General features: G+C 44.3%; 1 protein-coding gene across 1 annotated transcript in view; it reads right to left on the minus strand.

Moving 5' to 3' along the window:
* LOC128714072 (lateral signaling target protein 2 homolog) overlaps positions 1-13,031 on the minus strand; it is a 47,693-nt gene that overhangs the window by 20,186 nt on the left and 14,476 nt on the right. The window contains exon 2 of the mRNA XM_053808950.1: positions 7,143-7,227. Within this exon, the coding sequence (XP_053664925.1) occupies positions 7,143-7,227 (85 nt within the window). The remainder of the gene's footprint in view (positions 1-7,142; positions 7,228-13,031) is intronic.

A 13,031-nucleotide genomic window follows, 5' to 3' on the forward strand; every position in this document is an offset into this window, starting at 1 on the left:
ACCGGCCACTACTATCAATGAACTTTGCCTGCCGTTGGCATCTAACACGGCTTCGACTACACGGCACTCGGGCACTCATGGGGCACGCCATTCGAGAGTGGCCGATTTCTACGCGAGAAAACATCACTCACCCATTGCTAGGGGGATATGGTGCCGTTTTGCAAAGGAGCAAAAAAAAAACATACAACATAGTAAAATAAATTGCATAAAAAAAGGCAAACACAAAACCCAAAATGAGTGCCATTTACGATCGTACGCCATTACACACCACCCAACAGTGGACGCGGTCACGAAGGGGGCCGGCGTGGCAGGGGAGGGGCGCGGGAGACGTACGTCAGAGAAATTGTAGTGTTTTTCTTAGCGTAAATGCGCATTTCTACTCGAGTTTTCCTCGCGTACGCTTGCCCTACAACGAGAGCACCTTGAGAGGAAGGAACTCGTGCTATTACACTTACTGAACATACATGCCAAAGTTCATCGTACAGTTGCCCGTGCAGTTGCCCGAATTTCTTCGATAACAGCGTTGTTAGATAAACATTAATTATAACGCAATAAATGAAAATACAATAAAATATAAAGATGTATAAACACAGATTTAAAAGAACAAACAAACAAACAAATTATATAAAATCTTTATCGCAATCCATAAAATAACATTTAAAAGTCAAAAATAAAAAAAAAGATAAGATAAACCCCAAAAATATGAAAAGAAAAGAGATAAATTAAAAATAAAAGAAACAATAGAAACCAAATAAACTAATTCATCAAAAATGTATGTAATAAACCAAAACTAAACAGCAAGTAAACCTACGACACAAGAAGTAAAACAAAAAAAACTAGAGGAATCTAAACAATAGCATTACACATAAGGTTAGAAGTAACTAATCTTTTCCAATAAAAATAGGAAAATCGAATGAATTGACCAATTTAAAATCAACGATAATTTAAAAATCAAAATAAACCAACAATTTTCTAACGGAGCCAGAAAATGATTTGAAAGTGTTATTTTAAAATCATCACTACAAATTCAGACGATAAAATCGAATCAAAGAAATAGACCGTAAAGTAGTGAATATTCATCCCTTTGTGTTGCGAGGCCAAAATGCTTACACCAAACATCAACGAAAACATTCTTCGATCGAATTGTGAGCAACGCACCGATTATGCGTTACATCACGCACATCGCACACGCAAAAACGAGAGAAAGAAAACACACACAAAATTGCACCTTAGACCCAACCCCAGTACGTCCCTTGCGTACTTTTCTCTGACAGTCGATTCTAATAATATCCGACTGCTGCTGCTACTACCGCTAAATCGGTTCAATTCTACCCATTCAATCACTAGCCCTCCGCACACCAGTCGCACACGAGAGTGCATTAGGCATAGGTGAAACATTTCGCATCACTCGTGACTAACGAACAACGAACTCGTACCAATGCCTAGACGCGTGAAGGAATGTTTAAGCCCCAAAAACAAACCAAAGTGAAATGGTGAACCAAGATGGTAGCCGCAGAGAGACGAGGGCCAAGTACACGATCACAGGCGGAGTTTGTACTTGTGCATGTGTGTGTGTGTGTGTGCGTGACCACAAGCGAAATGTTCAATGAATGATGTTTAGAAGACACTCGCCCCGTTTAAGATGATTATCGTGATCATTCATCATTTTCGTATTTAAATTTGTTGTAGTACACTACAGCGCAGGTTATTATTTCCCCATCCATATCGATCATTATTCACATTAAACGGTGGAGCGATAAAGTTGTTTTATTTCCTTTCGTTTTTTTTTACAACATTTTTTCTGTTGCTCCCGCCCACACCCTAAACGATCATGCATAGCAGCAGATCGTTAAAAAGACGTCAACCATCACCGAGAAATGCAGTGGCTGCGTGGTGTAGGGGATCATAAAATGTAATAAAAATGAGATGCGATTTGCGAAACGCCGGCTCTACTAACCCGGTGCCCATTAATTCCAACTATATTGCATTGCGGATTATGGAACCATAATAGCAAATCACCCCCTCCACCTGTTTCATCCCCCCAATCCCTCCCCAAAACTACGGCTTCCTTTTCCGTTCCATCCATTCGTTTCAAACCAACCAAAAGAGGGTGGCCAACCCTCTACCCTTCGAAACCCGCCTCTGGCCTAATGATATGATTTGAACCCTTTTTTGCGTTCGGCTCGAGGTTTAGGTCATCCGTTTTCGTCCTTCCCCGGGGTGGAGGTGGGCAATTCGTCGGTTTCGTTCGTCCTTGGAATGTCCTTTCAAGGTTCCGACCTGCCGGGTCGACATTTCAAAACGGCACGAGAATCATTACCGAGCACCAAGAGAGCGAATCATTCGCTTCCAACTCGTGGCCAGACTCTGCCCTCTTATTCACCCAAAAGCGGCCCCCAGCGAGTGTAAGTGAGTGCTGTAAAACAAAGGGCCATATAATCTTTTATACAGAACCAAACTGTCTTTGATAATACCCGTGGAACCTGGTGTTGCGTTGTTCCTGCCCGGATGGATTCCGTGGAGATGCTAACCGACACACATCGCCAAATACACAGTGAATTGAGTACGGGGAGGGGGGGGGTGGTTTTACGCAGTGATCGAAGCGGCCTGACGCATAGGTGGGTGCGGCACTAACTAAAAGGGATCACAATTCAAAACGGATACTTCAGAGATGACAAATTAAAAGAAAGTAGAAGCACTCGCTTTTCCTTTCTTCCAAATGGGGGGCTTTCTCATACTGCCGCTGCTCAGCACAGGGCTCCAACCTGTACAAAAGGCTTTTACTGCTGCTGGTATAAAATACAGCCACACAACCCATTTGTTCTGCTACAATGAAAAATCCATTTCCGACGGTGCTACCTTCTCGACACTGCCCCAAACCCTACCACCACCACGTCTTTCTCCTCTTCGCCACCATCAGCACAACAAAACGCGTTGTTATTTCTTCCTTTTACACTGTTAGCCGCACCAAACGACCGTGCACCTTCCCGCTGCTGGTTGCTGGAGATGGAAAAGGATTATTTTCTTGGAACACCTTCGCAACCGTAAAGAGGAAAATATATCATAATTAAAGGGAGTTATTTCACAGTCAAAAGAATGCGAAACCTCTCCCATCTGGCTCACTTCCTTCCAACACTCTTCCTTTACTTTATTTTCCTTACTCCTGGGAGTGGTGGGTAGTCTTGTTTTTGGGGGGGTGGCATTCCTTCAAACACCTTTTGCAAGCAAACGGAAAACGTTCACTGAGGAAGTAAGGAGGGTGAACAGAAGAACAAAACGAAAAAGACCTAAACAAATTGTGCGCCACTGCGCTACAGCAGTGACTGGACTCCGACAGGGGAGGGGGGGGGGGGGGGGGGGGGTCGTCTCTGTAGTTTATTTTCCACCATCAAGGAAAAACGATCGTGGCGATGGCGATGAAAACATGGTGCGCTTTGCTAACCGTAACCGACAAAGCGCTCTGGCGAATGATAACACTCACTGCTTCTTGTGACTTGGGAATGGACGGAATCTCCAGTCCTGGACCAAACCATCCCCTCAATAGGAACAACAGCAACACCGACCACGCTCCACCACCACCGTACACAAATCTTAATTACGAATCGCTTCGCATTTTTTTGCTCCTGGCTAAGGAGTCGAGCGCAAGCACGGCAAGGATAACGAGAAGCAAAATGGCTCTCTAATATGGCAGCCTGGTGACAACCGGCTCGTGACGAAAAATGGTGACTTTTCGAACAAGTTATCCTTTTTGTCCAACATCCTTGGCTATTTCCTTTCCTAGCAATGAACTTCCAAACTGACCACAAGTCGCAAGACTTGGAAACCCGGCTTAGTGCTACTGTAATCATGCCCCATATCCAACCGGCCAAGTGAGTAAAATATCACCAGACACACGGAGCGTGAGAGTGTGTATGTGTGTGCGAGTGCTTTGGACGTTTGCTTTAATTGCAGCAAATCAACTTCAAACTCACTCGACCCGGTGGCGCCCCCGGGTCCCGTAGTCCCGGGGATCGCTCTCGGCAGGGAATCCACCGATGGCGAAAACCCCAGACCAGGCACTGAGCCCGGGGAGAGATTTCCCGCTGAATGTCAAATACATCCGGACAGCTGGCCAACTGAAGATTCTGTGAAACATTCACCACCAGTGCAATTTTCACGCTTCCGTTGAGAGTCGCACACGCCTTTGCCGGAACTGTGCCAGCGCTGGGCGCATGGCGGGGAGCTCTACAAAAGCGGTGCACAAATTGTTTCGCCCAGCCATTAGCAACAATTACGCCAAGATGAGTTTGTTTATGGAGGCGCCGCTAGGCAGTCATGGCTGAGAGTTCCGTGAAGCAGTGGGCACGGGATGAAGGGAGTAGGTTAATAATGTTCAGATGCACCTCCAGCTCCTACCCATCCAAATTGGTCGAGAAGTGGAAGCAATTGGCGAAAAGTTTTGCCAAACGTCAACAACTTTGCAACTCAAAATAGCAAATTATATCGGTGGTGTAGGTTCAAGCGGCATGGTTAGAGCTTATTTTAAAAGGGAGAAAAAGAAATAATGTGAGAAAAAGTTAACGAAAGCTGCACGAAATTCGGCCGGACATGACAATGACCGGACCCCGCAAGTAAGGAAACAAAAGCAGCTCTCAAATTTACATCGAACCGTTGTAGCGTAAATACAGAAGGACAAACCGCAACATATGCGTCTGCATGTTCTGCTCTCCCTGCTTTATTAATTTAAATTGCCAAATTGCAGCAAAACCGTTCATAAGCAGAGAGTGAACGTGAAGTGCTGCTGGGTGGGACTGTAACATTGGTCAGATCTTTCTGTACCGACAGTCACCCACATTCAATGTCACACGACGAAACACGCTTATTCTGCACTCTCGATATGTAATTGTGTGTGGATGGCGCTTGTTATGCTGCGGCAGTGGTCAGCAATCGATGGAGCTGTGGTTATTGATCTCTGTGGTAAATTGCTCTTTATCTGTGGGTAAATTTGCTAAAGTCGTAAATTTGCAACAAATGCCGAAATATTCTTGAAAATGTCAAATCCAAATAAAAAAACAAATAAAGTGATTTATATGTTAAATGTTAAATATTCTGGTTAGCTGACATGAATTCTGCCATTAATTATTATTCTAACAGCAATTTAGAACATTACAGAATTCCGAAATTGTGTTTAAAATTAGATTCACAAAGCATTAGTTAAGTGATCGAAAAGCCGCAATACAATAAGCATTTTTGTGGTTTAATTCAATCGTAACAAGTTCAAGAAAATCAACTTCGAGAGTAAGAACCGCCTTGAGTTCCTAATTACTTTCATCTTAATCACAAGCTTGTCGACCTCTGGACCATAGGCAGCGATCTATAGCCGTACCGTGCAGTTCGCGGTTTAATCACTTTTTCTGCAAACGAACGCACAATACATGGCCCACTAAATATCAGCTGCTACAGAACATTACCCCATTCTGGGGTCGTAGCAATTTGAACGACTCCAATTTCAAATACTACCACTACTACTACTACTGGTGCCGATATGCCAAGGGTCGGCAAGCTGATGAAAACCAGTCCATTAAGCTCCCGCAAGCGCGACACAATACCAACACAGCGGTTGCCCATTAAAAATAACTGCAAATGATAGCAAATAATATCTATTTCCTTCAATTCAGCGAAATTTCCTTTTCCTTCCTCTTACGAACCCAGGAACGGGGTTATTTAATGGTAGTGAGGGACAAAAACAAACTCTCTCGCCGTTATGATCTGGCTTAAAAGTGGCTTAATTCATACGCCACGCGTTGCTGGTTCGTTCCATTCGGCGCTTTAGTCAAGTTGCATCAATTCTTCTTTTCTTTTGGGGATCATTTGTTTTTCCCTTTCGAAAATGTTTGCTACTCCAATTTTCGATGGCGCATAGGCGCCTTGGAGAAGCCGTATGTGGTGTGTCTCCCTTTCCTGTGGTGTGTCTCCTATTCGAAACAGCTGATGCAGGTGCAGCTGTATAGTACATGCAACAATAGCTAACTGTGCAATTTTAAGCACCTACAAAACGTCACCGTTTCCCTTTCAGTCAGCAATTTAACGATTTGAGTCTTCTGAAGCGTGATATATTAATCTAAACAGGAATCAATCGACTTCGACTTCGATCGTCAAGTCGAAGTTGGGAACTTCAAACATACAGAACATCTGCTTCATCGATTGGCTGCCTCACACAATCGACGTGATTTCAGCATTCGACATGCTCTATTATTGACCACATTAGCGAGGCATATCACGCCGTTACAAAATTAGCACTTGTTTCTCTAAAAAAAAAATGACATGATCCTCGATACTGGATTGTATCGGATACAAAAATCATTTTAGATTACTACCTTTATTAGCAGCGCGTTAATCGTCACACATCTTTTTAATTTGCAATGCCACGTTTCATGTTATCAAAATAGTTCTGTTAGCATACTTCAGACCCTCGTCCTTCAGCACATCATGAATGGGAGAAGATCGTAAAAAAATCATTCTAATAACATACATATTCTCGCACTCATTTGAGAATCACGACTCGCAAAAACACCATCAAGAATATGATAATTGGCTCCTCATTTTTCCCGTGAATTTTTACCTTAGTTTGGTATTTGATACACAAAATTTCAAAGTTACATATTTCACCTCGTTTCTTTTCTATTGCTTCGCTCCTTAAGAATACAACTCCCGCACCATTGCAAAATTGTGCCCTTATGGAAAGGCACATACAATTCATGCTCCTTATTACATCCCGGCCAAATTGTATTCCCAAGCACGTGCCATAAAAATGCCGGCAAAGTTACGCCAAAGGACAACTCGCCAGGCTACGGAACTGAGCAACAAACGGCGCGCCCGGAATGAGAAAGCGCTCAGTGAAACATACACGGAAGATGGCAGGACCCCGTACGCTTTCTCCTTACGGTAAACGAACGCGGCGCTACGACAAAACGTTGCAGTCGTCGTAAAACTGAAGCAACTTAAACCGGCCAAAAAGTTTGATGCTGCCCTGCATGCTGGAATGTCTCCCAGCAGTGGGGGTAAGAACGAGGGCCCACGAGAGTGGAGAGCGAGTGGCGGGGACACGAAACAAAAAGAAAACCGAAAAAATACACAATGATAAAAACGGTACAACTACTTACTTAGCTCCATCTCGTGCTCCTGTATCAGGTCGTCTTCCTGCTCCAGGTCACCGTCCGACTCGGTGCCTGAGTCGTGACCGTCAATCTGGTGGCAGTGGAAAAGAGAGAAAAAGAGCGCGTGTTAGTTATGTCCTGAAAGCCGAATCGGCTTTGGAAGGTAGTAATGCTGCCTCGGATAGGTGGATAGTAGTTGAAACAGTAAGGCTTTACTTTAACTGCTGCATAGTGGGGTGGCAAATGCTCCATTTGCCGTTTGGAGTGCTGCCAGAACAATTTTAATCATGAACGGTGTAATATTTCGCCCTAACAACATTAGCTTCAATCAGCGTTGCAACTATGGGGATGTTGTTTTAGGACGGAACCTTACATTGTTGAGCAACTCATAGGGAAAGCAGAATTATATTGGTATGTATCACTGCCCTTCTCATTCTTTTGTTTAGTAGGTAGAAGGTCCGTGGATCGAATATCATCTAAGTCGAAATCATATGATAAGTCCAGTAATGCCATTATATGTCAAATGCAACTCAAGAGAAGATCATTAATCCAAGGAGAAAAAGAAAAATTAGTGTGCTTGGAAAATAGTCCCCATCTATCTTAAAGAATATCATTTGTTCAACTCCACCAGTCTTTGCAAAATCTGGTTTTTAGACGACGGTTTTTAGACGAAGTAACCCCATAATACACGAAAGATTCAGTTCCTTTCCTTCACGTTCGAAGATCGATCGACACACCCAGCGACTCACTTTCTTCTTGATGCGCTGGGCGTTGAAGAATTTCTGAAGAACCTCAGAGTAAGCCAGGCCTCCAGAACTCCTAACCGCAAACACACCACCAACATCGCAAACGGCAACGATGGAACGCTGTGAATATCCATTTACAAAGATGAGCATTGCCGGACACACACCGTAGCAAGGTACTGCCGATCGAGTTGGTAAAGCGTTGAGAGGGATCTTAGCCCGAGAAGAAACCCTCCGGCAAGGCATCCACCAATTGCGCTGCGCTCGTCCAACGGCAGGGACGAGAGAGCAAGGTATAACCGATTACACATTCCAGTGCTAAGTGTTTGACTATCATTCCCGATGCGGTGCAGAATACATTATATTACTCGTATTTATATTTCATTTTGAGCTTCAGCGGTTTATTTACTTACGGGACCGGCTGGGGAGACTTCGTTTTTCGAAGCCGCAACCGACCCCGAAGCACTCCGCCGGACCGGTTTCTCGTTCGCGTTCCAAACTGTCTTCTAAAAACACACACATTGGATACACGACGATCGACGATTTTCCCGCGGATGGGAGGCAAGAAGAAATACCAAATAAAAGTGTTAGGTGCAACAACAACAAAAGAAAACAAAAATGGCAAGGTTGGCTCTCGTGACGTTTTTTTTTTCTTTTTTTTTTTGGCAAGAACCAGTTCGTTCGCGGCGTTCTCTTCGCGTTTCGCGTAATTTCGCTTACCACGTACAAACGCTTCAAAACACGAACAGGCGACGTACAGAAGGCGAACTGTCGCTTTGTGTTTCCTTCTATCACCATTTTCACCTAATACTCCATTACCTACTTCTGTCCCGAGCAAATCCCCCAACCCCAACAGCGTCATCATGAACCGGGGCCTTTCCTGCTTCAAGTGACTTCTATTTCACCTTCCTTTCGCTCGTGACTTGGACCGTTTCTCGCGCTTCCACCGGGCTTGGCCATCGTCCCACCACCTCAAAACATGCTAGCCATTCATCTTAGGCGGCGGCGTTCTCTCCAGAAGAACGGCACACGTCGATGCTTACGAGTCGAAGGGATTGCACTTCGCGGCGCAAGTGTTGCCCGTACCAACCCGGCCTGTATCAACCTGATAACTTCTCCGGTTCTTATACTACTACAACCCTTACTACTACTACTTGCAAAACCTTACAACCATGCCTTACCGGTTCCCTATGAAACTTAACCCTCTTACCCTTATTAAAAAAAACTGATCAAACTGGTAAGATAGAAACGTGAATATAAGAACACACACACACAACCCGAAAACACAATCATCTGTTCGTTGTTGTAATCGCAATCTCACTCACTCGCACTCGCTGCAGTAGCACAGCATCCGAAAGGTGCGGCTCGCTTGGCTCACGATTCTAGTGGGAGGCAATCGTTTGTAGAAGTCCCGGATTGCGTCAACCACCAGCCTTCTCCCCCCCCCCCCCTCCCTCAAACCCCACGCTTTTTTGCAAACCCCTCCCCACCCGTTTATACCACCTTACCCTGTTTTCAGCCACGACGTGCTTCCAAAAACACGAATGACGTCCATTCGACGACTACGGCCATAAGGCAGTGAGAGGCACGATCCGAACGACAAAACGGCAATGGTAGGGTGGGACAGAGTTCAGGGAAGGCATACGAGAGCATTAAAGTAATGCCGGTTGCTTCTCCACGACGAAGATGAATGTCTGTACAGGTACGCTTTATTTGTGCTCGGTTGATATTTTAACAATGTCAACTGTAAATTACTATTTTCCTTTTTTTTGCTTCTCTCGCACCAGGTGTAACTTGACGGTGCTACCGTTTAAGCTTGCTTATGACATGGGACACCATAAGCACCGCGCACATGCTTTCCATAAACCAGTTATTAATGGATAGTTTTGATATTACTTTAATAGTAAGATTTCCTGTGTTGTTCTTGTACGTGAAACTGCTTTATAAATTTCTTATCTCCATTACTTTACATGTATGTTTTATTTTTTTTCCTTTCTTTTATGTTTACTTTTTTATCAATTTCCATTTTTTAAAATTTATGTTATTGTTTCCAATTTGTTATATTACTTTGTTCACTTTCAATGTTTTATTAAATTCGTTAGTTCATTATTATTTTTTTATGATTTTATACGTTTATTTTATGTATTAGGGTATGTTATTTTATGCTTTTTTACTTTTTCCTCAAAGGCAATACTGTTGATTTAAATATTTATATTTATATTAGTTATTGGTCAATTATTATTACATTATTAACAATTATTTATCGTGGCTAAGTTTATATTCTTCGTCTTCATCTGCAAAGTGCAATTTTAAGTTTTTTTGTATAAATAAAAAAATATAAATTACAGGGAGATCAGATGAAAACGAGGTGATGAAGATGGTAAACTGTAAACTTGTGCAATATTAAGAGGTATTACACCTCAAAACACAATACTTTCAACACTCGTCACCACTTTTGTCACCAGTGCTTGTTAATAATTGGAGGTACCTTTTCAAGGACAGGTTTCATTGTGTAACGGTGAAATGTTACAGACGACAAAAAGAAACATTGCTCCATTCTGAATCCACAAAACCGAAACCAAAATCAACGGAACTGATAGGAATACCTTTCACGAAATAGTTTTATGTTTTAAGCGACAGTTCGCATGCACCGTTTCCCCAGTACCCTAGAGGTCAAGGTTAATGCGCGTTTCGGCACAAACTGACCCTTCGGTTGGCGTGAGATACGTAAGCCCTGGTTATGTGAGCATGTGCCGCATTTCCGTGTCCGTTACACGCCGGGTGTACACGAAACAATAGGGCTACTTTGACTACTTACGTGAAATTCGGTCATTTTTCTCGCGCAACATACCGTGACCGGGGATGGTGCAGGACCAACCGGCGAAACTAGCAGGCCAACTTTTACCACAATTCTTACCCTTTGTTGTTGGGTGCGTTTATGTATGTTTGCTTGTTGTTGTCAGTGCAAAAAACTACCAAACCATCCCTGCAAAACGCCCAATGGCTCCATGAAGTAAACCGGGGAGTAACAACAATAGACAACGGACCAGGGGCCTTTTCGCTGGGAGTGGTCCCACCCATTGTAACGTTGGATGGTTCTTGATGCTGGCGCACTGGTAGACCAGTTCGTACCACCAAACAAAGCACCACTCCCTACCACCCACTTACAGGCGGGGGATTGACAGACCGCTTGCTAAAATGAACGCAATTTATTTACGCGCCGCCATGTCGGTCCACTTTTATCGACCGATATTATGATCGCCACGCAGAACGTATGATCAAAAGCGAAGCAAAAGAAAGACAGATAGTCAACGGATGAAAAGGGGATGTGAAGGGTCAGGGAAAACCGGGGACCATCATTATGCAGCAAGACAGAGACAGAGCCATCCCATCCCCTGCCATATTCTTCGTCTCGCTCTCCCGATGTCTTGGTGGACCCGTGTGTATTATAGTCATTTGATCGGAATGCTACGATTCTGCCTGCTGCTTCTTGCTTCCTTTTTACAACCCTTGTTGCAGCTACTATTACTAACTACCGCTTCTACTACTACTGCTGCTGTTGGCATGAATCTTATCCGCCGCTTTCCGAGAACGATCAACGCTCACGCAATCGGGCACGAATGTAAACCGTTGCGGATCATGCACCGAGTATGAAGATGGGGCGGTAGCGAGAGAAATATGCTGGCATCTGACAGGTAATTATGTTACATGACGACGGAGCAAACAGGGTGAGAGAGAGTGGACAAAACAGCTGTACCATCATGCGCACCGTGCGAGTCAGCAGCCTTATAACCAAATGGACCGACGTTTGCTAAATATTGTCCTTTAATTAATTAAACTTTTACGCGACCGTGCAACCTTTACGTTAAACAAAGCTTGTCCACCGTACAACCGTTTAACGAAGAGCTACAATTTATGCAACAAAACCAGGAAACTCTCAGCAACATGTACAGATTGTATAGGGTGTGGTGCATTTTTTTCTGACTTCATTCATTGTACCATTCTTTCGCTCTATTCCCTCTTCATGCTTTCATGCTTCAATCTCGTCGCATCTCTCTCTCTCTCTCTCTCTTGTCGCCCTTCAACTTCCCTCCGCAGGAAATATAGGGAGTACATGGCGGCCGCACGTCAATTGAATTGCATTCACTATTGCATTATTGCACAATGCATTTTGCCCTGCAGTGCCCAACCGTTTTCGTTCTGATGTGTATCGCCTAACGATGATGCATCACGCACTTCCATCGTTCATCTTTCCAACAACCCCTCCCGACTCCCCTCCCTCCCATCCTCCACATCCAACCCAACCAAAGGCTGCATCAAGAAAGTGCATTGCACAGCTAATCAAATGCACCACATGCTCCCATGCCGGGGGGGAACCGGGACCACCGGTAAGAAAGGTGATGGATTTACTCTCTAACGATGCTTTCTCGTGTCAGCAACGATTCCCGATTGCCAGAACTCGATAATGCAACGATATAGAGGATGGCTATGGGGAGGGAGCGCACGAGACGGGAGAGACTTACAACGGGTTCGACCAACGGAGTCTTCGGTAAGAGTCATGCCCGTTTGTCACATCCATTCAACTGTCACACACTGTAATGTGCATCCGCTGGTCTTCCCTACCACAACAAGCCACGCTTGAAGAGAAATTACCGAAAACGAAGTGAAGAACAAGTTTCTACCATACCGAGAGCTAACCATTTCCCATTGGCCCCGCATCGCATACGCAGAGCCGGTGATGTGCAGTCGAAGGTATATCCACGCCGGCAAACAATCTTTCCCGTGTGCTGTGTTCGACCGGCATTTGATCGTCTGTGAAGTGTAAAGTAAAGAAATAAACATACACTTCCACCACCGCCGGCTTCACAAATAGCACACCCTTCGCCTCCCCTCGACCTGCTTACACGGCCGGTTTGCTTCGCACGTGGAATCCCATCGAAACACCGTAGGAAACCTCGTCTAAGTGATGATAAGTGTATGTTGTATTCACTTTGCATCATGCTTCTCATACATGAGGGTCGTTTCGCTACATCACTCTGCTCTGGTCTTTTCTCGGTTCGTTCCTTCGTTTACTTTTTGTGTTGTGGTTTTGCCCTCTCATTTTATCCCCATTCATCCATTTCTACTTTTCCACACACACACACAGGCGCAT

This window comes from Anopheles marshallii, chromosome 3 (assembly GCF_943734725.1).
Source record: "Anopheles marshallii chromosome 3, idAnoMarsDA_429_01, whole genome shotgun sequence".
NCBI lineage: Eukaryota > Metazoa > Arthropoda > Insecta > Diptera > Culicidae > Anopheles > Anopheles marshallii.